A 27,526-nucleotide genomic window follows, 5' to 3' on the forward strand; every position below is an offset into this window, starting at 1 on the left:
GCCGTTGCTTCCTTTATATCAGTGCATGTATCCTTGATGTACTGAAACTATGATAAACTTTTAAGCACAATAATATATTAAAGAATATGTTATTCTTCTAGAAAGGGAACAAAATAAGGCAATATTTTTGTGAGGATATAAGATAATTTGGATTGGAAGAACATGCGATTATTTTTTTTGAATAGAAGAACCATTTCTTTTGCATCCACCTCAGGTCCCATGTTCCCTGCAACATGAAATGTACATGAAAGTTTGATCCATATTCATTACACTTATAAAAGTATATGTTTTATTCCAATATTTCCAAGGCCAACTCCTTGTCAATAGTGCACCCACCAATCACTTTTATATCTGAAAAAATTTACAGACCGTATGGACGGACGCCACTTTATTTGACAGGCATGACAGAAGACTGCAATCTCCGACTGCTACCAGAGGGGGTGGATGAGAGCAGGAGAAAGATTTTTAAAATAGGTTAAGTACAAAACCTGAGTAATAGATCATAAATCCCAAACTCGAATATATATACTGCGTTACATACATGGCACACCGCCCGATGCATAAATAAAGCAAACAGATAACTGAAACAATCATGAAGAACTGGCAACCAGTTTCAGATTCCACCTGAAAAACACATACATTGGACGGACCAGTCAAGGGAAAAGAAAAACACATCCATTGGAGATACCTGAGTCTCCAAATACGTTTGAAGTTGAAGTATTCCAAGTTACTTAAATATAAATCATAAAACAAAGAAAAACACTAAGCAATGAGAGGAACACCACCAAACACGAAACAACCCACATTATTGGAAAGAAATCCCATTCTAGATAATTATTATACCAGCAACCAAAAGCCAAAAAGAAGAAAGAAATAAAAAGCTTATTAGTTCCCTAATTGCTTCTACACCAGTAAAATCACACCTCTGATGAAGAAGAAGACCCTTATCTCTATGCTGCAACGAAAACCAACCACTTCATAACCAATACATTAGAAAGGATAAGGTATGCCATGCTTATATACATACATGAAAACCAACTTACTGCTCCAGCTCCACCGTTCATCTTCTTGCTCTCCTTCCAATCTAAAAGGAAATCATCCGACTGTAAAATGTCGGAGCCGGAGAAGATACTAAGCCGAATGGATCCGAGGTTCCTCTCGGAGCAAACGGTCTTCTTGAGGCCACAATGACTTAAAAAAAAAACACGGGGCTTGAGACGTTTGCAACCGACATGATCTCTCCGATCCACAGTACTCCTGCCACTGTAACCGCCGCGACGCCCCCAGGACAAAGAACACAGTATATATGTGGGTAGAGAAGACTGTTAACAAGCAACCCACTACCTTTACTGCAAATCCACTAAGGTGACTAGAGATAGCAGTGAAAAAAGATTAGAGTAAGCTGGCAAGAAGGAAAGAAGCAAGACGAGGAAAGAGAATAATGGATACTAATTCCGATGGGTTTGGACTAGATCAGAGGCGCGACGGACGATCCACAGTTGGCAGAATCAGGCCAAGCGCCTATGGCTGCATTCCAATAAAGAAGGGAGGAATCGCCGGCGAGGGCAGCCGAGCTGATCGCATCGAAGGAATTCTCGCAGGGAATTTGCCATTCTATCCTGTTGTTGTTGATTGCAGTGATCTCTCCTTCCTGCTTCACTTCCTTGATCACGTCCAGGTTTCCATTGGCCGCCGCGCAGCTGGCCTGCAGGTCCTCGCAGGGCATCAGGGCCTGGTAGTCCTCCACCTTCTTCGGCTCCCTGAGGCTCGAAACCAGAAGCGAGGCGGCGGCAGATCCGAACAGCGGGTAGTCGTTCATGACAGATAGCTGGGCAAGGTTGAATTCGTCGTCGCGCTGGCTGGAGGGGAATATTCCGAGGCCGACCGAGTTGAGCTGCGGATGCTGGAGGTCGAAGGCGGTGCACGGGAGGGACATGCTATTCGGGACGGACGGCGGATCGAGCCGGGGGCGAAGGCCCGGAAAGGCAAGACCCACATCAGAAGGAAGAGAGGAACGTGCAGCAGGGAGGGAATAGAACAGGCTGGGATCAAGATGGGAAGCAGGTTTAGGAAGGGAGATGGGAGGAATCGAGTTAGCGATCGGAGGCATGAGAGGAGACGGTCTTGTGTCGGAGGATGCGGCCGAGACTACTACGGCGGAGGCCGGCTTTCTGACGCGCTTGTTCTTTCGGCAGCCACCGCCGACGGGGACGTTGCGGAGGGTGCCGCCGCGGGTCCAGTAGCGCTTGCAGGCCTTGCAGAAATGGCGGGGCTGGGAGAGGCTGTAATTGTTGTAGTAGCAGAACTTGGTATTGGAGGAGTCGCAGCGGGGGCATTTGAGGGCGGCCTGCTGCTCCTGCGCCGGCCTATCCATAACCCTAGCGGCAGGAGCAGCAGCATGGATCATCTTGTTGTTGTTGTTGTTGTTGTTGTTGGTACCGGTACGGGAGTTGCTGCAGTTGGAGGCGGTGGGAGCGTTGTTGTTATTGTTGTTGTTGTTGGTGCTGCTGCTGCTGCTGTTGTTTCTTCCGGGGATTAGAAGTCTCTCTCCCATGCTCTGCACAAAAAGGAACAAAAGAAAATTTTGAGATCTGGGAGGGGGAGGCTAGCTAGGGGACTACTGGGAGGCGTGATAATGGAACCTAGAGGAAGGTTCCGTGCCAAGAGCTAGCCAACAAAACGAGCATGCAGTATTATTGACTGATTGTGATGGGGACAGATGGAACATGTGGACTCGTGGAAATGGAACCAACCTGTGGCCATTCGTGGGTGGGGGGGACGCCCAGCCTCTCTCCATTGCAGAGCATCTCTTACCGAGAGAGAGAGAGAGAGAGAGAGAAAACGATAGAGAGATGGATGGAAGGATGGTGGAGTCTGAGACTCTATGGGTCCCACTAAAGATGGCAGACTTGGGCAACAAAGAGAGTGGTTTAGTATACGGATCGACGACGGATTCCAGTAGTAGGAGGAGGAGGAGGATGGCAATGGATGTGGATGGAGAGAAGAAGAGGAGGATATAAGCGGAGAGAGAGAGAGGGGGAATCGAGAGGGGAGGGAGGCAGCGAGACCCGAGGCGGGCGCAGGAGGAGAGCAATGCTCGCCACTTCTTTCCTTTGTCGCGCTCCCTATCCTCTTCCTCAAAAGAAAGAAATTCCCATTGGAAAAGCGACAACACCCACCATGTGGGCTCGAGGAGGAAGGGTGGGTTCACCTCGTTTGCCTTGGCAAAACCGTTAGGCCAGGCGTGTCGTTACTTTGGGAGGACAATAGATGGCCTCACCCATGTGGGCAGCCCACCTCCCTCACTCTCTCTCTCCTCTCTCCTTTTTTTTTGGCACCGTGAGAGCAGCAGGGGCTAAAAAGGAGTCACGTTGGAGGGAGGAAGGGAGCAAATGGATTTTGTAGCCTCCCGAGGGATCCGCTACGACACCCCGCAATTACTTACCCCGCAACAAACGTAGGTTTGGAGTTGTCTTCGTCCTCACGCACAAGAGCAAAAATCACATGGGATGGACGCTAGAGGGAGAAAAAAAAAAGGCTTCCTATTTTATCATATTTTTCTAATACTTCTCTTAAAGAGAAACCTAAAAATCAAAAAAATTTCTAACAAAGTTGACCCTGTCTTGTCTTGTGATTAACAAAAAAAAATTAAAACAAAAAAAAACCCTCTCCCTTTCTTATTTTGAAAATGTATTTTTTACTGATAAATACTACATAATTAGATGATACACACCAAATAAATTAATTATTTAACAAATCAATACACACATTTAGATAAATCGATACACAGTTTTCAAAACATAGTGTTCGCTAGTATACAGTGCATAACTAGATGATACATACTTAGCAAATTAGACAAAGTTAGAAAACTGTATATTGTGTTCTGATACTGATGAACATCATATTCTAAAAACTGTGTATCGCTTGGCTTGGCTATGTATTGCTTGCCTATGTAGTGTATTCCGATAAAAAATATGTTCTAAAAACTGTATATCGATTTACCCAAAAGTGTATATCGAATCACTGTTGGGTATGCATCAAAAAGTTTTTCAGTATGTATTAGAAAGTTGATGAGTGTGTCATCCGACCATATAGTATATACTGGCGAATATGATGTTGTGGAATTATATATCAATTTATTTGGAGATGTTTATTGGATTACTTATTAAATAATTTGCTAAGTGTATATCATTTGGTTGTGCATTGTATATTGATGTTTACACTATATTCTGAAAACTATGTTTTGATTTAGCTAGAGATTTGCATGTATATATTAACTTGCTAGATGATTAATTTATTTGGTGTGTATCACCTAGACATATAATGTAAACCGGTAAAAAGCATATTCTGAAATTGAGAAAAAAAAGAGGATGTCATGCATTTTTTTTAATGACCAGACAGACAACTTTGCTGGTACAAGGAGTTTTTGATTTTTAGATTTTTCTTTAATATGGGCACTAAAAGAAACATGAAAAAATAGGAAGTTTGTCATATATTTGTTTCTCCATATTAAAATATAAGGCATTTTTCCATTTTCTCATTGGTCACACTTTTCTCTCTCCTTTTCTTGTGAACCAAATGAGTTCTCTATATTCTGTGAGGAACAAAAATTATATGATGCGGTACATTGTATATTTGAGGGGGCCAAAAGAATATAGAGAATTGGTTTGGTTCACAAGCAAAGGAGAGAGAAAAGTGTGACCAATGAGAAAATGGAGAAATATGTTATATTAGAAGTTTTCAAAAAAAAAAATTGAAAAATAGTTTTTCTATAGGGATAAGATTTTCATATTTTATGAAAAAAAATCTATATAAAATATGAAAAAATCAATTTCCGTCTACTAAAAATTGGCGTATTTTTTTCAAAATATTCTTATATTTTTAGGTAAAATGGGCTAACATCTTTTCTATTCTCTAAAGGGCATAATAGTTATTTTATATTTTTTTAAGAGAATAGATGCTCGACCCAGCATAAGTTATTTTAACATATGCCATTTTTTATGATCAATTAAATATATATATATTATTTTTTAAAACATTATATAATCAGGTATTAATTTTCTTAGAAAAAATATGGCAATGAAAAAAATTCTTAACATAATCCAAATGAGTCCAGAATGATGAGAGAGATCTGGGATCAAATCCGAGAAGTGAGTGGTGGGCCCACCACGCCACCCACCACCGACCGGTGGAGAGATTCCCACACGATCGGGCCAGGCGGAAGAAAATATATCATAGAATAACCCCTAGAACACGGTAAACGGTGTGACGAAAGGGCAGGAATTTTTGTCTAAACGAGAGAGAGAGAGAGAGAGAGAGTCACGAGACAAAGATCTCACTCCAGGTTATTCTACGCATTCGTATAAATTAAGCATGACTTAAAATATAGATTATTCCGCATGAGACAATAGGTGTAGATGGGGATAGATTTGAATCGAAAGGAATTTGGAGGTCGTGGCACGCTGCCAGTTTTATATACGTCGGCTCCAGCATTGCATCACATGTGGGAATAAAATTATGATGCACCTAAAAAGTACTATTTATGGTCTAAAATAATAAATATAAATAAAATTTAATAAAATTTTGTATTTATAATTTTTTTAAAAATATTAATTAGTAGAAAATTTATTTGAATCAAGGCATGTGGTCAATACTATCTTGAGAACATAATTCATCTCACCCTAAGATACAAACGAGCACAAATGTTGAGAAAGGCCGGCCCAAATGACTCCTTCATATGTCCGAAAAAGCGTAGAAGCAATAGAAGAAAAAAAAAAATTTTAAAAAAGAAAAGACTTTTTTGTCTTAATCTTGTTCAGAAAACAAAGAAGAGAGCGGAGAATGGATTGAGTAATCCAAAACACTGGATTTGGATGACCAAGAAAACACGATAGTTTTGAAGATACATAATGTTTCAAAAATACTGCATCTTTTCGAAAATCAATATTATCTTTTGAAAGATCGCAACTCTTCTAAAAATAACATCTGAAAAAAATATTTTAAAGCATTTAAACCAATTAAAATTTTGGGATAAGAAAAAAATCATATTTTTTTTAAAAAAATTAAAACTCCAATGCGGCACACATGAATCGCGTCGACGTCCACGAGCGGCGCGTGAGGCGCACCACAGCCGGCTCGTCAATGATTCCAACATTGGATGATAATAATTAATAAACTTGCTTTGATGTCCATTATGGAATTTGAACTGTATCAGAGTTCACTTTAAGAATATAAGTGTAGTGCACCAAAGAAAAAAGAATCAAGTACTATAAGATAGACTTGATTATGATCTAAGATATAGGGTAATTTGCAGCAGGAGCCACAGACTCCATCCTTTGCATGGTGGGCCCTTGATTCATTTCACATTGCCTTGCATGACATAACATATAACAGGCTAGCAGCACTTTAACTTTCTACAAATATGGTTGTATATTTGCCTTTTCCAATGGTCATCACCTTAATCTCAAGCTCCCTATGATATCAAAATATGTTTATGAAATATTTAAATATTAGGAGTTATCTAGTCCTTGTCTTGCCAAAAATTCATTATTTAAAAAATACTATTCATCTAATTAAGACATTATTTTTTATTCATCTTTAATTATATAATATAAACTAAATATAGCATATAGTGTTGTTTTCTTCAGTTATCATTTGTCATTATAATGGCTGATAATGTCCACCAAATTTTTAAAAATCTGAGAACAAATTTTTTTGGTAAAAGGGCTAAGAAATACCCTTAATTAGGACGATTTCAGCAAGACTACCAACAACAAAGTCTCATAGAATCAAAATGTAATTTTTTTGAAAAAAGCCTAACTCTGAGTGCTTAACAACACCTAAGGAAATATCACAGCCAAAATCTTTGCTTGTCAGCCAATTCAAGGGGGGAATTAACTTCTTTGAAGACATGATTAGCATCAAAGAAATCCAAAACCGGGGAGAGGAGGAGGAGGTCGTGAAGGAGAGGATGTGATGGCTGAGAAGAAGACTTCCTATTGTTTGCATTGATGACTACGCTGGAGTCACCACCAGTTAGCTTTTATGTTTAATGATATTGGTAAATAAAGGTTCCCCATGGACCCGTTATTTGTGGAAGTTGCCATTAACAAGACTTCTTCTCTGATTAATTAGTGCAAAATGATTCTTTTAAGCTCGGTTGCTGACACATGCTATGGTATTAGTCAGGGTTCATGGTGCTCTCTTTATGACCTGCTTCTATCTAAAATACCAGATTTCAGTTCTTGGTGGGTAGGAGGACTTGGCCATGTATATCAACTCTTTACGGAAAGAATACTAAGAACATGGTCCCATGGCGTCCTCAGATTGCAAATGGCTTGCACAGAATTTATAAATTAGACCCTATGGCTCACATGTTTACAATAATAAAATAAAAAGAAGCTTATGTTGGATTCTCACAATTTTTAGCTTTTTATCAGCAATTGTCCCAGAGAGCAATCCAAGGATTTGAATTTGCACCGTTGTTTTGATCTTCTCAAAAAAAAAAAAAAATCATTTTTATACACTTTTTCTTTCAGCGGCTGAAATTTAAACCCACCAATAGCTTGAGACATAAAAACTTGGTTAGGTGGAAACCCACCAATAGCTTCCATGTTATTGGAAAAAAAAAGAAGTAGATGAGAAATGTAAGTGCCGTACATCATTAACAAATTTCGTAAGGCTTGTGTCATTGTTTTGCATTTGTTATTTTATATTCAAAAGAAGAAAAAAAATTCGCACATTTTGCAACATATTTGTCATTTGCTACTTATTTAAGATTAATTTGATTGATGACTTGTATACCATATCTGTGAAAATCTGATTTCGATGATAATTATTTCTTCTACCTAACTGCTAAACTTATAGAAGAAATTACCGAACTTTTATTGAAAAAGCCAAATTAATTGGTGTAGAAGCTCCATCATGGCAAGGGGTAGTTGTTGTCAAACAGATTACAAATTTGATTGAGTCAGCTTGAATAAAGTGACCATCAACTTCAATTCTCTCTAAAACTTCAATTCTACACTCAACATTCCCAATTCTGAACAAATCACATCTAATTGCTTGATTGAGGAACCATAGACAATTCAATACGATTTAGATGAGTTGCCTTTTGGGACAAGTAAGTCTTGGTTTCTTGGGATACATACATACATACATACATACATATAATCATTAGTACATTACATGAAGTTTTAGCTGTCCTTACATGGCATGCTAGACTTGCTCACTTATAGCGATAACAGATATTGAACTGAAAAAAAAAAAAAAAAAAAATCAGTTTACATATGGAAACAATCATCAATCTCACCGTCACAAGCTGTTTTATGTGAACAATTTCAAATATACAATAATTATTTTTTGACTTCACCATAAAAATGGTCTCATATAGCCATTATAATGCATTGCGATGTGCTCACATGAGGTCATTATTTGTGAATAATAGAGTCGCCAAGACCATGATGTTTATTTGCTGCTCTCCTTTCATGATAAACCATTAAAACCTAGGCGGTGACTCGTAAAATTACTAATGACCACCACAAGAACCACCAAGAAGTAGGAGTTATTAAACGCAAAAGGACAGTATATGGCAAGAAAAGGGAATAGAACTACATGTAGACCCAAACGAAGCAATCATACATTCCTGCTGCCAAAAAATATTTGTACTTCCAACATGCTTCTTGGTATCTTCCTGATAGCCATTATTACAATACATCAGCAGCTAACCACTCAAACCCCCCAACCACTAGTCCCTGGTCACCACGTGGCATCCAATTATTGGCTCCCAGAGGATGACAGATTGGACGCTGGGACCCCAGCACCAGGGCAGTTGCCCATCGTCCCAATCTAAGAGCCGGACGGTGCCAGCTCGGTGAATGGAATCTAAGATCTCTGTCTTACCCACATGCCAGTTTTTAATCCCGTATTATCTGTTATGGGCCCATGGAATGTAAGAATAATAATATTAAGATGTGTAAACTACTAGCTTAGGAATGATTTAAGAGAAGAAGGTAGCCAACAATATCCCATGATGGTGAGGAACAGGTGGAACTTATTCCTTGCTACCACCACGCTTTTTAGTTTATTTAAGTTTAGGTTGCTCATTTTATCTGTATATATTCATACTTTTGCCATTGGGGATGAGATTAGCTATGTCTAAGACATTGAATTGACTTGAACATTGTGTTAGGTTGGAAACTGATGGTATAATATATATGTGTGTGTGTGTGTGTGTGTGTGTGTTCCTGACTCTATTTGGACATCAAGAGTTCTTCTGAATCTCTTCTGTCATTCTATTATTGTAACGGAACTAATGGTTGTTAATTATTTATATTTGGCCCTGGGATATAATTTTATCGAGATAAAAGTACAATTATAACTGTTGTTGTCAGCTGTTATAAAACAAGAAATAATAGACCATGAGAGTTCAATAATGGTGCTGTTTGATTTTTCTTTTTAGTAATATAATAGTGCTACATAATTTTTGAATTGAAGCATAAATTTAAATTTTTAAAATATTATTTTAATTTGGTGAACAATAAAAAAAAGTCAAATCATGTTTGTTATTCCTGTACTATAATGATTGCTACAATGTGATAAAGGCTAGATAATAACTTTACTTAGATTTTCATTTTGTATACATATAATATATTAAAGATTTTATTTTGTTGTCCTGAAAAAGTTTTAGCATTTATAATCACGTTGGAGTGACGTAATGGACGTTGCTTAAACCCTAGGTTGACATGGAAGGAGAGCATGAAGCAAAATGCAACTTGAAGTATTAATTATTAAAGACCCATTTGGGTTATGAAAAGAGGAGAAAAAAAAGTATGGTCAACAAAAAAATAGAAAAATATTTTATGTTTGGTTAGAGGTTTTTTTAAAAAAAATAAAATAGTTTTTTCATAAATTAAGATTGCTACATTTCATAGGAAAAAAATCCATATAAGATATAGAAAAGTCCAATTCCCACCGGCTGGAGATTGAGATAAATTTTTTTTTCAAAAATATTTTTAAGCTTTTAGATAAAATAGGATAAAATATTTTTCTTTATTAAAGGCATAATAGGTATTGTACGTAACTTTCCTAAAAAAATAGATCTTCAATCAAACATAAACTATGTTGGAATATGTTACTTTTTGATGGTCTATTAAATATGCAAAAACTATTTTTCAAGTATCATATATCTAGATATCAATTTCACATGAAAGCTATTTTAGTGAAGAAAAATTCTTCTAGCGAGCCAAACAAGTTCTAATAGATAGTACAGGTCAGGTCACGATATTCTAGACTTAATCTTAGAAAATGTGGAGGGCACTAAGAACTTCTGCGGGTCTTCCCAAATTGTTATTTTTTGCGAGTCTTTGAAGTTGACGGATGTTGGACTTTCTTCAAGGAGTAATCCAGTCTTCCTCCTTGCCTTCCTGGAGTTTGCGTCGTGTTTGAGACTAATGCAGTCCTGTCTCTATCTCAGTCCCTGGGTCTCAGCCGCGAGTCTACGGAAGTGGAAAGATGCGCGCCTGGATTTCCGCGAAAGGGATGTATTGGTCGCGTTTTGAGCTGGGAGAGGTGCGTGGGCGGCTTAGGTTGATGCAGGTGGCGTGAGGGTATTTTAATCTCCAGAATGAGCTCACAATGTAGCCCAAGGTCTATTTGGGGGGCGCCACCACTTTTGTGTATTTGTGGTCCCTCCCTTGTCTGATTTTGATAGTCAAAATCATCATAACAAGTGTATTAATTAAAAAGTTTTACAATAAATTATAAAATTCTTTTGAGATTAGAGGCAAATTATATTTAAATCTAATTGTTTTAAAAATCTATGGTCGTCTTTTGAGGTTTATTCTTATTCAGCACTTTAATCTATAACTTAATAGAACATTAGTCAGACCGTTAATTTGAAATAGAACCCAAATACCACGTCAAAAACAAATTTCAGAAGTAACCAAAATAACCTTAAGTGACATAATAACCACCAAAAGATATAAGAAAATATGTGCATCCTCTTTTCCACCCAAAAAAAATATTGACTTTTCGCATGAGATAAATAATTTCACTATCGCCGTTAATTTTTAATTGGTGTAAGTATAGATTTTACAAATTATTGGGTATCAATATAATAAACATAAAAATTCAGATGGTTTTGTAATTTATTCGAAGTTTTAGACACGATGCAAGCGTTTCAAGACCCCACACATTACTGTAAATCCTTGTCAATATGGACAGCCTTGCCGGTTGATATTTTATTTCTGGCGCAGATCACTTATTGGTTTATTGTAGATTTGTGATAGGATTCGTCGAATTACTATTCTTGCCATAATTTGTCTCAAAAATATTTCCTATCATATTATGATGCTTTGAACATGGAATTTGGCCAAGTGCCATCTAACTCTTAAGACACCATAATGAAAAATGCAAAGGAGCATCTCTACAGTTTGCTTAATAAATGGCATAAAGGAAAATGGTTGGCTAACGGTACAGAAAAATAGATACTTTCTCTGCTTTTAAGCTAGACCTGAATTCACACAGCCTCAGTAACATGTGCTCCCATGTTCTGATTTTCTCCACAGAGAGAGAGAGAGAGAGAGAGAGTTTACCGGGTTATGTAATTAGGGGACAAAACTTTGGAACATAATCCCTGTTTCACCTCAAATGAGTTGCAGCTATTCAATTAAATCCATACTCTGAGCCAACCACGTGTACCCTGCAAACTGGGATCCTATGGTGATCAAGGGTCATCAAACAGGTTGGAAACTTGGATAATTACCAGAAGAAAAGGAAAAGAAAAGTTTTATTTGGGTGCACATTTTTGAGTATAATCCATTGAAAATGTAGAGCCTAGCATTGCACAGAGAAATAGCCGTACTAGCCAACAGGTTGATGGGCGGCCAGCCACGTGATCGGCTGGGGGCAGCTGCGAGGGTTGCTTGTTGCTTTAGCATTGCTCTTTGATTGAATACCTAGCGTTTCACCCGCTGCCATATGGTCAGAGCTCAGCCATGGTGCCAGAACTGTTAAAACATTGTAAAGCAAGTCTACCAGACATCAAAGTTCAGTCCATTCAATCTTTTTCAAAACAGTAAATAAGAGCTGGTTGCAAGCACAGCAAACCACAGTACAAAACTGTCATACAAAGTGAGGGCCTGTCGGGCACCCTTTTCTTTTTGTTTCTCGATCGCATGGCTATTGATGTCGAAGATAGCATTTACAGCAAATTTCTGCTATACATGCTCTTATTTGCACTCCTTTTGAAAACAAAATCATTGCTTCCAGAAGCTCTAAATATTTTACAAACAACTTGAAGAAACAAAGTTATGGGTTTGAAGTAATATTGAGGTTTCATGGTACATATTGTTCAGTATAGTTCACATTTCTTAATAGAATTTTGAAAACAAAAACCAAAAAACAAGGGCAATCCCAAACAGGCCTTAAATTAGCACTGAGATTTGTGAGGAATGATTCAAAGCTTATGCTCAAGTTAAAACTGGCGCTGCTTGACCAGCTTAATGCACATTGCGTCACCGAACTGATGGACTACATAATCCTCATGATGCATTGTTAAGCTAGAACACTAGTAAATGTTCAGCAAATACAACTGCCAGGTCTAAATCAGGGCATTCATATAACGAATAGAACTTATTCCATAAATATAGTGGAGGAAAATAAAATCATTCATAAGCCTTTATGGTGGTAAATGAATTAATGAACAATGTTCTTGCTGCTTCACAAAAAATCATCAAAAGCAGTCCACAACCACAGATACTGCACCCTAACACATGTAAATTCAGCCGTCCATAGATGGCTCTTTCTTGAAGACAGAAGGAAGAAAACATGCTACAGAAAGAAAAGTTGATGCAATAAGATCAACATACCATTGTGAAATACACAGGGTTCTCTTTGCCTTATACCTTCAGAGATAGATATGATAAGCTCTCTGTATTCCCCTCTTCCAATGGAGCAAACTTCATTTCTTGTTTAGTTCCAAAGATCTAAAAATGAAACCACCCCTGAATCCCACTGAAGGCCTTGTGTATCTGACCGCCTGTTAGTAATTCAAGTGAAAAGGCAGCAATAAAAACCTTCACACCATGTAAGTCATGCCTACCTGCATCAAATTTGTGTGGGGAACACTTAATGTTGCGATCCCTCTTCTGCAATTTTTTCTCAGGAATGCATAAAAGTAATTTATAACCAGCTTCTTAATAAACCAGGAGTCCTTTCTAGCTCTTATGTCACCATGTCCGAGAAGGTAAACAACCCCCGACTCTTTAGCCTTGTGTATGAATGATAGTTCCCGCTCAAGGCTCTGTTCTGAATCTGACTGTGCTTCACCATAAGGTTCATCAAAGGAAGTGCTTGCTTCCGAGCTTGGCTTTTGAATGCAGCTATAATCAGCAAGGAGTGGAACACCGAGAGAATACACACTGCCATTGGGAGCTACAAGAACTCTGGAAAATGTTTGCTCTTCTTCCGCATCTGTGTCATCATCCTCATCGCTCTCTAAGGAACGTTCTTGGGCTTCTCGACGTATAAATTTCTCAAGACTCTCAATTAGAAGTTGTTCAAACGTCTGGTGATGCTCTTTGCGTACATCCTTGTAGCCATACCTAAATCAAGCAACCATTCTGGAATAAGTTCACAGAAAGGTCTTGAACATCATGTGCTTCTGCACAATGGCATGAGTACAAATATCATGCTCCATGCAGTGAGTGAATTTAACACTGCATAACCATTCAACCAAGACATTTGCTTGATACTGCAGAAAAACTGCCTCATATAGTTCATCAATATAAAAGTAGAGTTAGTAGTGTATGCATATCCAGAAGAGCCAAGGAATGCAATAAATTTTTCAATCTACAACCAAGTTTATCAGCATTGACAGTCTAAGAAAACAAACTGAATGAAGTAGAAATGACAATACCAATTAATATTTGGAAAACTAGAAAGCAAAAACTTATTAAGGGGTATTACAGAGGACACGTAAGGATTACACCAATTAAGGAGGAGAAGACAACTGATCACACGAATGAGAATATGAGGTGCCCTAAATATGTATAGACAGTCTAGAAAGAGGTGGGGATGATAGATAGCATAACAGGAGCTGTTGGAAAGAATATGTAAAAGGTTGGTGGAAACAACTGAGGTCACTCATTATCAAAATGATGGGCTAATGTGGATCCAGAAAACAAATACTGGATCATGGCACAAGGTTTCATGCTTACAATTACAGTCATAAAAAAATTAGATCTATCAACTTTCTAATTAATAATAATATAAATGACCAGTTTCAGAGGCCCCAGAACTTCATAATATTTAGAAGAGTAATGCCAATTTTGCAAGCAGAAAACTAGATTATGTCAAATATGAATGTGAACAAATTTCTAGCTTGTATTTGAACCACTTGGTGGTTAGTTTAATGTTACATCAATTTACTCACCTAAAACAACTCACTCAGGATACAAGATATTTACCAGTGCAGCTGGCTGACTCAGGAAACAAGATATTTACCAGTACCGCAGGCTAATGGGTACATAGAAATGGAATCAGGCAAATGCTGCACCCTAAGGTCAGTTATGATAAATTTTTGGATTTAGAAATAAATGATACAAAAATAGTAGCCTGGAGTGATGCAGCACAGGGTGTAGCCAGGTTTCTATATTTGTTGTTGAAAAATTCTAGCATGTTTCCTTTATATTGGGTCCTATTTCTAGTATAATTTTGTACTGGGCTTAACACCCTTATTAACAGTCATGTCCTATATATGCTTCTAATTTATTGTATGAACTCTGAAGGGTTGAATTTTCTTCGAAGTTTAATCCTGGTGATCAAATTATTCTTCATTCTTCAGGCTGCATCAGAATTATTAATCATTCTCAAAACAAGCTACAACCATTCCAAAAGACAATGTCAAATGCATCAAGGGGTTACAATTGATGAGTTAGTTGTTTCAGACAGCTGGGCTTAGTATGTTCTGTCAATAAACAGACAGTTTGCTCTTGTGGAGCAATCCGAGGGTATCTGTTAATCAGTATATCATATGTTATGCATCCATGGGCAATGTATCAACTAGAAAGTTATATTGAATGCATATTAATAATACACAAAGATGCATAATGACCCAATTTTAGTTATTTTCAGTTTTTCTTGAAATTTGCAACTTTCTGCAATTTTTTAAAGAAAATTTTGTCAGGACATTTATCTGCTGTCTAAGATTATTATATACCGTGCGGTATTTTCATCTTCACTTATGTTTGCCAAAATCTGATAAGGCCTTGATTGTAAATGGCTGCTTGCAGAGGGCTAAAAGCTATCTTTCCTTTCTGTACCCAACTTAATCTATTTTTGGATTTTTATTTGCAGAAGAAAGAGGAATAAAGTTCAAGAAACAAGACAAAGGTAGGAAAGAAAGATGGAGAAGCAGAAGATATATGTACCAGCTTAGGAAAAATCAGAGAGATGGTAAAGATGAGAGGCCAAGTTAGTGAAAAGATGGGGGAAGGGAGCAAACATAATTTTTCTTTCACAACTTTTCTTTGTAACCTCACGGCAGAGCCACTGCATTACCATATTTAGTCTTTAAGGGGCTCATGTTGCCTGCTAGCTAAGCTTATAGATTAGTAACAAGATCCCTGAAGATTTTTGGATACAAAATAGGAAATAAGTCCGCTACATATGAAACAGCCGGACGTCGGACAATCTAACCAACTCTGAGAACTATTGATACCTAGAAGGGACACTAGATATGGTTGTGTGGCCATGTGCAAAGGCTGTCAGCATTCTCTAATTGTGCACACAATCATATCCATTGATTTTTGGTGATAAATACTTATTTACTTTTCTTGTTTTTTTATGCTTATAGTAAATACATATTATTGATGGCTGATGCATCTATAGATAATAAGAACCAGCCAGACCTCAGACTTAATCTAATCGAATCTGAAAGAAACCATAACTAAAAGGGTCGTGTGTGGCTCCATGAAAAGGCTGTCATCATTCACTAATCATGCACATGATAACGTCGCCTGATTTTTGGTGATAAATATTTATATACTGTACCCTTTTTTTGGGTGCTAAGCACGTCTGTTGAAGACTGATGTATGATGTGCATGATAATCCTTTTTGATATTCATAAAAGGCAAAGAAACCAATATAAGAAAGGAAACGTTTGGTGATCCATGAAAATTTTTGTACAGTAACCAGGTCAGGTAACAATTCAAAAATGTTATTTGACAAATATATTATAAGATAGCAGATACTGAAATTAACAAAATATAGTGTTTCAACAAGTTTCTGAAGAGAATGTTATAACTGCTCTATATGCTTTAAAAAGTTGTTACCAAAATTGCCATTTCTAAAGATTAGAAGTTCAGCATACCTAGCAATGCAACGAAACATGTGATAGCTTTTCGGGCAGACCCGCCGAAAGAGAAACCTTTCATTCTGAGGCACCACAGGAACTGGCACATACTTTATGCACACAAATATGATCATCGAATGAATTGCTGGCAAGGTGGTCAGAAAGTGACCAAGGATTGCAGGGATTCCTTTCACCAGCTCATTGTAAACCAAGCCAATTCCAGGAGCTCTAATGGTACCAAGGTTGCAGCCCAACTCCATCATCAAATCCATTGAAAGCTTCTGTTTTACTTCAGTTTCATATTTCAGCTTGCTGCCATAATTCCATATATACATAATCATAAACAATACTGCTGCAAAGACCAATAAGACCCAGCTTCCATCTTCCACACTGCCCAAAACTGAAGAGAAGAAAAGTAATTCCACCCCTAGAAAGAAGGTGAGAAAGCATAACACAATTATGATGTTAATCTGCCATATCAGAAGCATAATCATAGTTACTAAGACTGTAGTCATCATCATCACTCCAAGCTCGGCAATGCCTGCAGGACAGATCCAATATCAGAGGAACATAAGGCATATGAATGCATAAAAGACAATAATAGTAGTTTGTGTAAGAAAAAGATAACATTCCTTTGGATAGGGGCGAAGTTCAGTCTGATTTTAAATACCATATGCATTGCCAATCTCATTGATGCTACCAAAGGTGCCAACAAATGCCAGGCAGGAAACCAGCAAAAACCAGTTTATCACTGGAATATATATCTGGCCCATGAACTTCCTAGACGTGTGAATAATTTTTAGGCGTGGAAAGCAACCAAGAGCTATTGATTGCTTTATGCATGAAAATGTTGCTGTTGTCATTGCTCGGCTTGCAATCAATGCAGCTATATTGGCTATGAAGAAGACTGGCCAGAAAGCTGCACCTGCAATTACACATCACATAGTCTTCTTCTAAGTATCTATTAAACCACAAAAGTAAAAGACAACCAGAAACCTCTAGAGTGAGAGGATTTAGACCTCACAAGCATTTTTTATGTTTAAGTAAGTTATGATAATAGTTCATATATAACCACAAATTGTATGACAGATCAAAATTGTAAATAAAAATAGTCGCTTGAGGAAAGAAAAGAAAGAAAAGAAAAGAAATGGATCAATCTAGCTTACTTGGAATCGATGAAAAGAAGATCTGCTGATTTTCAGTTAAATTTTCCATAAGAAATGCAGCCTGACCAAGGTATCCCAGCAGAAGGCAAGGCAGAACCAGAAACATAAAGGTGAACTGAAATAGATAGTTAAATCAATCTGAGTGTGTGAAAAGTAAACAAGATTTCAAACAATTATGGAAGGAACACCAGAAGAAGATAATAAGTAACTTTAGCTACGCCTTTACCTGAACTGACCTAACAGAGAAGTAGCAAAGATCAGCAAACATTGCCTCAGACCCTGAAATGTGACCAACAATGTAAGTGACAGTCATACTTCATCATAGTGAATAAACATAATTAATTAACCTGCAATGGAGGAGCTATGGAAGAATCCTACTAAAGTATAGGGGCTTAATAGCTGGCAATAAGCCAATTTCTTCTAGCACATAATTTTCATATTAATGCAATGTTAATTGTTTGGATCAAGATTCGCCATCTCGGTACCAAACCTCATACCGGTACCATGTTGATACAATGTTGGTATGCCTAGTATAGGGGTTGGTTTGGCGCATAGAGACTCGGTACGCCCTCCATACCATGTCTCAAATTGGCGTCGGTACAATACGGTACATGCCGAGTATGAAGCGGTACACACTGACATAGCAACCTTGGTATAGATACTATTGAACAATCCTCCTATACAGAACTTAAAGGCAGGCAAGCCATTTCAGTTTCTTCTTGCACATAATTTTCATATTCATGTAATGTTAATTATTTGAATAGGGCATTCAAGCGACATCTAAGGTTAGTTTAATTTAAATTTTCATCGAAGCTATCTGCATCCCCTAGTTTGATCAAATAAGGAGTCTTTAATCAAAAACGAACTATATGAAGGATATCTACTTTGTTATAATATTAACTTGAAGTATTTTGAATCCTATAGTGATTGATTTTTATTTTGGTTTAAGAGTTTGTACAAAAATGCAATAGGCATTTATTTTACTTTGATTTACACATATTAATTTATAAATTTGGAAAGCTGTTTCTCCCTTACTCTCATGGTATTGAGAATGCTTCAAAATGATTACAATTCTTCAACCATAATTGATGACTCTTAGGTAATGTGGGTGATGATGACTCAACTAGTTGTCTATATTTTTCGAAAATTGCCAATCCAGAAACTTCTTAACCTGTTACCTTTTATTTTTGTTAGATTATGTTAAAAATCATCACAGTTCAAAAGATCATAGTCTCATCAACCCTTTTGCTAAAAGCTAGCATCTAGGTTCTAGTTCTCATATGCATTTTCCTGCATGTGTTTTTGTTCCTTGTAAGAAGATTCAAGTATGGTGTGTTGGATCCTCGATTATGTAATCAAGCAGTAACTATTAGAATGATAAAGTACATTATATATTAGAGTATGACCATTTAGTCTCTCTCTCTCTCTCTTTATTTTCTTACAGATGTATGCACTTTGTCCTTTCCTCATCTTTTTTATCATCATCATCTTCTCATTGTACCCCTATATGCTCTAAGATCCCATAATTTTCATCTTCTCTTCCCATTGCATAGTGCAATGCATTTTATACTATCATAGAGATGTAGAGTTATAAATGGTATCAGAGTAAATGTTACAAGGTCCACAAGAACAACCTATTCTTTCTTCATTTACATATATTTCTTCATTTCTTATACTTCTTTCTGCCACTAGATTATCACGATGGAGCCCTAAAGGGTTACTTCTGGTCTCAGTCACCAATGGTGAGAACAAACTTATTTTTGTTTTAACCAATTTATGGCATGGAACTAATGACATAGAGTTTCTATATCCTACCTTAATACAATTTCTCACAGAGATGCATAATAAGGTTCGTCAAGCTTCAGATCTGATCGAAGTCTTACAGTTCTGATTTAAAACTGCTAATAGGATAATCAGTGTTCAAGTTATATGATATGAAGATAGTTCTAAAACAATCAAAGTAACTCAGTCATAAAAGTAAAAGAACTAGAACTTTTATCATTTAATTTAGAATTAAATTGGAAATTTCAATAAAATTTCTATCAGCATTTGTGATATATACTGATTGTTGTCCTGCAATCTTGATGGCTCTTGTATGTTTCAAAAAGTTATTTCTCGTCTCGCTCATTGATAGTGAGAACAAACTTATTTTTGTTTTAGCCAATTTATGACATGGCACTAATGAAAGAGCTTTTATATCCTACCTTGACACAATTTCTTGTAGAGATGCAAAATAAGGTTCATCAAAACTTCTGATCTGAGCAACATCTTACAGTTTTAATTTAAAATCGCTCACAGGATGATCAGTGTTCAAATTATATTATATGAAGATAGTTCCACAATAATCAAAGTAACTCACACATAGAAGTAAAAGCACTAGAAAATTTTACTTCAAGATGAAAATTTCAAAAATAACTCTATCAGCATTTGTGATGCATATCGATTGTTGTCCTGCAAACTTGATGGCATTACCTCCAGAAATTTTAGGGAAGATAACATCCCTGTTCTCTCCAGCAACCCAAAACGCTAGAAGTCCCAACTTTAGTCCCTTTAGACCTCTTGATCTCTTATGTCTAATACTTACATATCTATTTATATAAAATCCTGGAACAGTAAACTATAACCAGCATGCAGTTTCCTACTTCCTAAATTGTATATTCATTTTACAATAATAAAATAAGCAAAAAGGAAAAGAATGTGGAATAAATAGATGCCAACAGCAATCTCATAACTTTTGCATTTGACATGCATGCATATCATGGATCTTCATAGAAACAACATACATGTTTTTATTGGATTATAGAAAAGAAGTGGACTTCAACATAACAATGGATAACCTCCACAGTTTATTTTATTTTAAGAGTATTTGGGTGAACAATTGAACTTCAAGCAACAACATTACTATTCTATAAGATACATATTCACTCAGTATTGCTAAGCCACTGACTTGAAGCATGATAAAATAGCACTTTTCCAATATATGGTTAAATCGTAGGGAAGAAAAAATAGCATGCCACCCACCTGCACCCCGCACAGCACATTCCAATTGTTCAGATAGTACCTAATAGAATTATTTCTAAAATGACCTAACCGATACTGAATTGCATCCTTACCTGTTGCACATAGAAGACAACCCCCAAGAGACATCCAAGCCTGAGTGGGATTTCTCTTAAAAAAATGATAAATGTAAACAGGGTTAAATGCCCTCAAAACTTTAGTGCCATATTTAAGGAGGTTGTAGATCCCAATGCCCCCAAGAGAGCAAAACCATATGAACAAAGCAGGGCCCACTACAAGCCCCACTTTGCTCGTGCCAAACCTCTGTACACTGAACAAGACTATAAGAAATGCAACCGAAATCATCACCACTTCATCTGCAATAATAACAGGAAAACTGAAATAAATAAGTGCAGCAGTACAACCTGACAGAGGAGATACATAAATAAAATAAAACACTATTTTACAATTCAGTTTCCATTACATACGTCAAAAGTTGATGGCATAATGATCAAGCAAAAGTAAAGAATGTTGAACCAGCCCGTACCGAAACCAGCCGGTATAAGAGCAAACCGAATGGAACCGATTCCGTCCGGTTCAGCCAGGACTCGGTGCGAACCGGTCGGTTCGCACCGAGTCCGATTAGATTTGCCACAGCGCGTGCTGTGGCATTTTTGACCACAGCGCGCGCTGTGGCATATTTGGCAACCAGTTCGGACCGGTCCGAACCGATACTGAACTGGACTGGCGCCAACTGGTACGGCACCCAGTACCGGTTCGACAATCCTTGAGCAAAAAAATGCTGCTAGACAGGCTCACCTTCCTGGAAAAAAGCCAATGTGAAGAATAAGAGTATAAGTATGTCTTGAAAAGACAGATTCTTTTCCTTCAACTATGACATATTATTCATGAAATTGATAGTTGAGGGATATGGTCTATATTTATATGATACAGAATTTCAAACATGGTAGCATGAATTCATCTAAATAAGTCTATAAATGTTTAATACTTGTTTATTTTCTAGTGAACAAGCCATAACTATAACCATAACCAAAACAATCCAACTTTTTTCCAACTATTTAAGGTTGACCTTTTGAATCCTTATTTACAAGTATTCCTATTTTGAGCCCACCTTTCATGTTATTCTAAGCTTCTTCATATCTTTCTTCACAACCTCCAGCCATGTTACATTAGGTCTTCTCCTCGTTTCCTTACAGCCTTCAACACAAACTAAAATACCTCTTCTTACCAAAGCCTCTTCGTTGTACATGTCCATATCATCTCAATCGATTTTCCACCACTTTATCCTGTCCTTAATTTATGCAACTTGTATAGTTCCTATAACATATTCATTTCTCCATCTATCCTTTCTAGTTTTACCATATATCCATCTTAACATTCTCAGTTTTGCCGCATCCAACTTGCTTTTGTGATCTCTCTTTATTGCAAGCAATGCGAGCCATACAATATAGCATGCTTTATCACTATTCTATAGGATATTTGCTTAAGTCTCCAAGGTATATGCCAATCACATAATATTCCAGCTACATCTCTCCATTTCAGCTCTAATTCTCTTACCAATATCTTCGTCTATCTCTCCATTATTTTGTATAATAGATCCTAAATAACAGAACTGATCACTTGTGGTATCTTTTGTCCATCAATCTTAATTATAATCTCATCTTCATTTCCATTCTCACTAAATTTACATTCCATATACTCTATCTGTATTCTCCTGATTTTTTGACTGAACAAGCAAAATTAATACAACATTTTCAAGCTTCAGTGTTTCCACATGATTGTGAGCACAACTCTCAGACCTGTCCTATGCAACTAAGTTAAACAATATAAGAAAGCATGAGGTCAGAATACTGATATGAACTTTAAGGTCAAGAACACATCCAATACACATTCCCTTTCTATTTAATTTGAAGTCAGGCCACTGCATATACTGTAACAAATGTTCTCTTGTGAAGACTCTGATCTCTATTCCTCTCCCATATAACATCCCCATTCAGATTATAACATTGACTTCCACATATTCTTTTTTTGGGATAGCTTCTGTTTTTGGGGAAAGAGAGGGAGTCCCACCTATATTAAATTACTAGGGTCAGAGAAATCTTGAAGAGAGGGAGTCAAGACTTGAACCCCGAATATCCAGTTCTAAGTGAGGGGAGTATTACCACTGAGGTAATCCTCAGCTCATGACCTCTGAATATTCTTAACTTCAAAATCCCACCATCAGATCAGAACTGTTTTTGTTTTTCTATTTAACTCAAAATTGGTCTTGTGCAGACTTTTACCTTTGAAAACATAATATAATAAGTAGACTAAAAATACCAAAGCATCAAAACCCGCAGGAGAGATTTCAGCATAGCACTTTGATCTTCCTACCCAAACTAATTCATCCTCACCTAACTTTTACCAAATCTTCAACCATAAGACTATGCTAAATAGAGAAAATTTAACAAATATTTGCCACATCATTCATTCCAGCATTTAAATCAGATCAAGCAATGATCCCCACAGTATGTTTTTGAGAACAGAACAACTTTGACAATGGTATTTTGATGAAAAAGGGAGATCCCATAGCTGAGTTCATTGAGAAAATTTATAGACAGGTTAACCCTAAAAACAAATAGTGAATCCACAGTGCAGACTCTGAGAGACATCTTACAGCATCATGTATCTATGCCTAAATGAAAATAAAAAATAGAAAACCTAGAAAATGCAAATTAAAGAAAAAAACAGAAGAGCAAAGTACAAAGTGGACCAGCGCACAACTCACATAAATGCAAATCCATGTCCTTGAGGAAACGTTCTTTCAACTTGTAGGACTACTGGAAAATATCCTTCACTTAGAGGCGGCAATAGGTTGGGTAGGGTCAGATTTGGGCTGGGTTGAGATGCAGGTTTTAGAGAGTAACTGCCAATCTGAACACAACCTGTTTATTAAGCAGGTCGACAATTAAAACCTCTATCTGACCCATTAAATAAACAAGTGACCCACCTGACTTTTTTTGGCTGTTAAAGGAAATAGGTCAGGTCGACAGTCATCTATGAACCCAATTCAACAAAGGTAAATGGGTCATGAATGGGTCATTAATGGGTCAACCACACTTAACCCAATTATTAAACAGGGCAGAACTCTACCTGAAACCAACCCATTTAATAAATTGGTTAGGTCAGGCCAACCTGTTTATGACCCAAACCTACTTATCTTGGGTTGGAATTGTGTTGGGTTGGGAGGTCAAGTCATGTATTGCCACCCCTACCTTTAATCATTTATAACCATGACCACTAGTAGAGTGAAAGTAATCATATTATGAGTAGCCGATAATCTGCTACAACAAAAGAATAAATCCAGGACAATGTTAAGATCAGCAAAGCATTTATATTTATAATGTAAGCAGTAACATTGGTGTAAAGGACTGTAGTTATCCACATGCAAGATCTAAAAGGCTGATAGATTCCTTTCTCGGGCAATTTACATCATATCCATGGCAAAACAAGCATGGTTAACCATGTGGAGTACTTGGAAGGCCACAACTCAGATGCTTGGATCAATCAATTCATGCCATCAAAAAAAGAGCTACAGAAAGTCTCACATCTTAAAGTAATTCTCAGTGTCCCATATTGGCTATTCAAGAGGAGGCTAGTGTTTGGGCAAATGATGACATAAAGTAGACCAATATGGCATTTGAACACTCATTTTTGTTACAAAGCTAGTCAATGACAAATTTAATCACAATTAATTGAACAACTAAATGCCCAATAAACAGACACCTATTAGCCAATGATTCAATGATCTTACTAACAAAGCCACAGAACTTCAGGATCCTACAAGTTAAGATCTATCAGCTAAAGATCAACTACTTGAAGATCATTCAGTAGAAGAATCAAGGATAGTGGATGAATCATTCATTGGAGATAAGGCGATCGATTCACAAGAGTACCTTGCAAATTACATCCATCAAAGAGCAGATGAGCAAGAACATGGTCAAATAACACAATTTATTCATCTTCAATATGATTCATCCACTGTTTTATTTAACGGAACCAATGAAAGACTACAACTACAACGTAGATCTAGCTTACATAGGGACCGAGATCAAACATTTGATCAGAAAAAGGATTTGTATCGGTCTCCATCAACATGATCTTGAAACAAGCTTCATGAAGCAAAAGCAAGTGATATATATAGGAATGTATTATTTTTAATCTATGTTATCTATTTACAGCTTATTTAAAGACTGAAAACCAATAAAATGTTTTGAAAATCTTAGTAAGTCCAAAACACCTAAGAATGAGTAGTTGGTTAGGAAATCCTTTTGATTGGGAAGGTAAATATTCTTCTTGATTCAGAATACCGGTTTTAGTATATATGAGTCAGAAGAATCCTAGTTTGATTAGTACGTAGGACTAGGAAGATTTTGGAATTTACAGGAATATATTGAATCAACTTCCCCATGTTTTACCATCATCTTTTTGTGACAATATACATGTATCAGTAACTAATCAAATGCAAAAATAAAGTGATTCTTATAAAGTAAAGGCATGCTTCAAAAGCCTTCCAGTATACAGATTGTGAAAGTACTTGAGACTACTTCCTATACCTTTGCAACTCAATCATCAAAACGATCATGTTTAACAAATAAACTGCAACATGATATCTCCTGCAAGCATGGAGTGGTAAAACAAGAATCTGGTGTTAAATTAATAACAGAAAATTGTAATGAAATAATAAGAGCATCACATGCTAATGTCTCACAAGGTGGTTAAGCATAATATTCTGGAAGAAAGAATTCCCAGATTTTCTAATATCAGCAATTAAAATCAGAGGTTTACCTTGTTCGACACTAGCTATTCCAACCTTCAGTCCACTCACAGCTGACATGACTGTAACGTTCAAAAAGGAAACAAATGAAAGGAATAAATAATGATAAAGAAATAGATAAAGAATGAATATTCTACAGATTCCTTATGCTGAGAAAACTGGTTGAGGTTATTATATTCAGCAAGAGTTTGTTGAGAAGCATTTTTATCTATACCAATGAGAGCACAAGGTAAAACATCATCAGACCTGACATTGCAGGGGTGACAACTCCATCTGCTATGACCATGGACGTGCCAAAGAGCACCAGCATTAGAAGCAGCTTTTTCAATGTTAATGAAGTCTCAAGACATTCCTTAATCTTTAGAGACCTCTCAAGCTCTGGTGATGGGACTTTGAGCCGGAAACTTGATATGCGAGCATCAGAAGGCAACTGGTTTGGGAGAAGACTTGCCTTTGTGTTCCTGCATATCAATGAATACAAAGCAAATGTGCCCCCTGCAAAAAAAAAAAGGAAGAAAAATGAAAAGAAAGCAGGAGAAATAAAATGGCACGAAGTTAAACTCTTTGAGTGCAATATCTGAATACACTAGGGACTAAAAGCAAGTCAATATTTACAACCTCCTACATACCTTCGCCATCATCATTACCCCAGAGAACAATGAAGATATATTTCACCAGAGGTATCAGAATCAAAGTATATAAAACGAGAGAGAGTGCTCCAAGAACATCTTCTTTCACACTAATACTATATTTGTTGAACATCACATCAAAAGTGTACAGTGGGCTGGTCCCGACATCCCCAAATACCACTCCAAGTGTCTGGACAGCAAGTACAATGTTCCTGCCCAAACTAAACTCCTGCAATTTAGCACAAAAAATTTAGAAAGAATTTATTTGCATAACAACACAGTTTTGAGGACTTCAAATTTTACAGAAGTGACACTTCATGAACTCAGGAGATCATAAATTAATCATTCAAAAATATGAGCAGCATGAGATGCATAAATATTCCAAACAAGTAATACTTGCCAATTTCGAACAGTGACCCAAAAAATAAAAGAACTATGAAGCAAAACATAGTTTAGACTAAAGAATAGTGCAGAAATCCAATTCTCTAATCAAATTTGCTGACCAAGATTCAATCTTTCAAGGTTCTTTGTCCATAAACTATCAAATTAAGTAAAGACAGCACATCGGATAAATCAAGATACACAATTTGACACAAAGTAAGATCCCGTTAACAAAGAGTGCAAGCCCTAATCATACCTCGTACTCGTTCCTGAGGGCTCCGGGGACCTCGAGGGCCTCCACGTCAAAGGAATCGATCCGGGGACCGGTCCTAATCAGCCGCTGCTCCACATTATCTTCTTCTTCTGACTCGTAACTCGTTCGATGCGATGATTCCTCCCCTTCTTCTTCCGAGCCGTCCTCCTCGTCGTTCTGGAAGACCCACCGAGATTCCGTGGAATCCATCTTCACCAGGTTCCCATTCTCCCTCTCTGAGCCTTCCACCATCCAATCCGGCTCAAATTATTCCGAGGAAAAACCTTTAAAACAACAAAACCCGGAACTTGAACACAAGAAACGATTGGAAGAGGGGAAATCAAGAAAAAGGATCGAAAAGATAGCGAACGAGAGATCGGAATCGAGCAAAAAGGGAATCCAATCAGGAGTGAAGGAAAAGGAGAAGGGTTTTGTGATTCGATGTCGATGGGCTCCGAATCGAACAACAGCGAGCGAAACCCTGAGAGCTTGCAAACCGGGAAAATATCAAGAATGAAGGGATCGGATTTTCGAGAGAAATAAATCTTGGAAAATATAGACGATTGAGAACTGTACCGATTTTCGGAGAGATATAAGTCTTAGAAACCATAGACGATGGAGAACTGTACCGACGGAGTCCCTCTACGGGGAGAAGAATTTTGCTGGCATTACAATCGAAGAAACCCTGAAACCACGGGTCCAATGTTCTGGTTTTCCAGTATCGACCGTCATGACGGTTTGGGTATCTCCGTTACAGTTAAAACATTGACCGCCGCTATAAGGCTATGAACGTAAATAAACTTGAAAAAAAAAGAGATTATTTTTCAGTTTTATTTAAATTTCATCAGCCAAATATTTTTTTTGACTCTTGAATAAACCTCCAATAATAGAATTTAAAATTATAGAAAA

The 27,526-nt window shown here is 37.1% G+C and overlaps 2 protein-coding genes across 3 annotated transcripts; both read right to left on the minus strand.

Annotated features, from left to right (window-relative positions):
- Positions 1-320: 320 nt before the first annotated feature.
- Positions 321-3,312, minus strand: LOC103719142 (dof zinc finger protein DOF1.4-like). Its single transcript, XM_039131840.1, has 2 exons — positions 2,754-3,312; positions 321-2,557 (listed from the first exon to the last, which is right to left on the minus strand). The coding sequence occupies exons 1-2, from the start codon at positions 2,805-2,807 to the stop codon at positions 1,469-1,471; spliced, it is 1,143 nt and encodes a 380-aa protein (XP_038987768.1). The 5' UTR covers positions 2,808-3,312; the 3' UTR covers positions 321-1,468.
- A 9,766-nt stretch (positions 3,313-13,078) lies between these two features.
- LOC103719143 (potassium transporter 7-like) lies at positions 13,079-27,319 on the minus strand. 2 transcript variants are annotated; one of them, XM_039131841.1, is made up of 11 exons: positions 27,194-27,311; positions 26,621-26,859; positions 25,984-26,212; positions 25,601-25,849; positions 25,366-25,416; positions 20,634-20,894; positions 17,747-17,799; positions 17,521-17,635; positions 17,025-17,279; positions 16,373-16,895; positions 13,079-13,604 (listed from the first exon to the last, which is right to left on the minus strand). In XM_039131841.1, the coding sequence occupies exons 1-11, from the start codon at positions 27,225-27,227 to the stop codon at positions 13,079-13,081; spliced, it is 2,535 nt and encodes an 844-aa protein (XP_038987769.1). In that variant the 5' UTR covers positions 27,228-27,311. The 2 variants fall into 2 exon arrangements, with proteins under 2 accessions (XP_038987769.1, XP_038987770.1); XM_039131842.1 differs by having other exon boundaries at positions 13,466-13,764; positions 27,194-27,319.
- Positions 27,320-27,526: the final 207 nt, after the last annotated feature.

This window comes from Phoenix dactylifera, chromosome 11 (assembly GCF_009389715.1).
Source record: "Phoenix dactylifera cultivar Barhee BC4 chromosome 11, palm_55x_up_171113_PBpolish2nd_filt_p, whole genome shotgun sequence".
Classification (NCBI taxonomy): Eukaryota; Viridiplantae; Streptophyta; class Magnoliopsida; order Arecales; family Arecaceae; genus Phoenix; species Phoenix dactylifera.

What these genes read in the sequence shown, in the direction of transcription:
- LOC103719142 (XM_039131840.1), bottom strand. Translation starts at nt 2,807, where the DNA reads ATGCTCTGCAATGGAGAGAGGCTGGGCGTCCCCCCCACCCACGAATGG. An exon ending in CCACCCACGAATGGCCACAG is followed by an intron (nt 2,558 to 2,753) that starts GTTGGTTCCATT and finishes CTTTTTGTGCAG; the next exon opens with AGCATGGGAGAGAGACTTCT.
- LOC103719143 (XM_039131841.1), bottom strand. Translation starts at nt 27,227, where the DNA reads ATGGTTTCTAAGACTTATATCTCTCCGAAAATCG. An exon ending in GGGTAATGATGATGGCGAAG is followed by an intron (nt 25,850 to 25,983) that starts GTATGTAGGAGG and finishes TTTTTTTTGCAG; the next exon opens with GGGGCACATTTGCTTTGTAT. An exon ending in CTTCTTTTCATCGATTCCAA is followed by an intron (nt 17,280 to 17,520) that starts GTAAGCTAGATT and finishes GTGTAATTGCAG; the next exon opens with GTGCAGCTTTCTGGCCAGTC.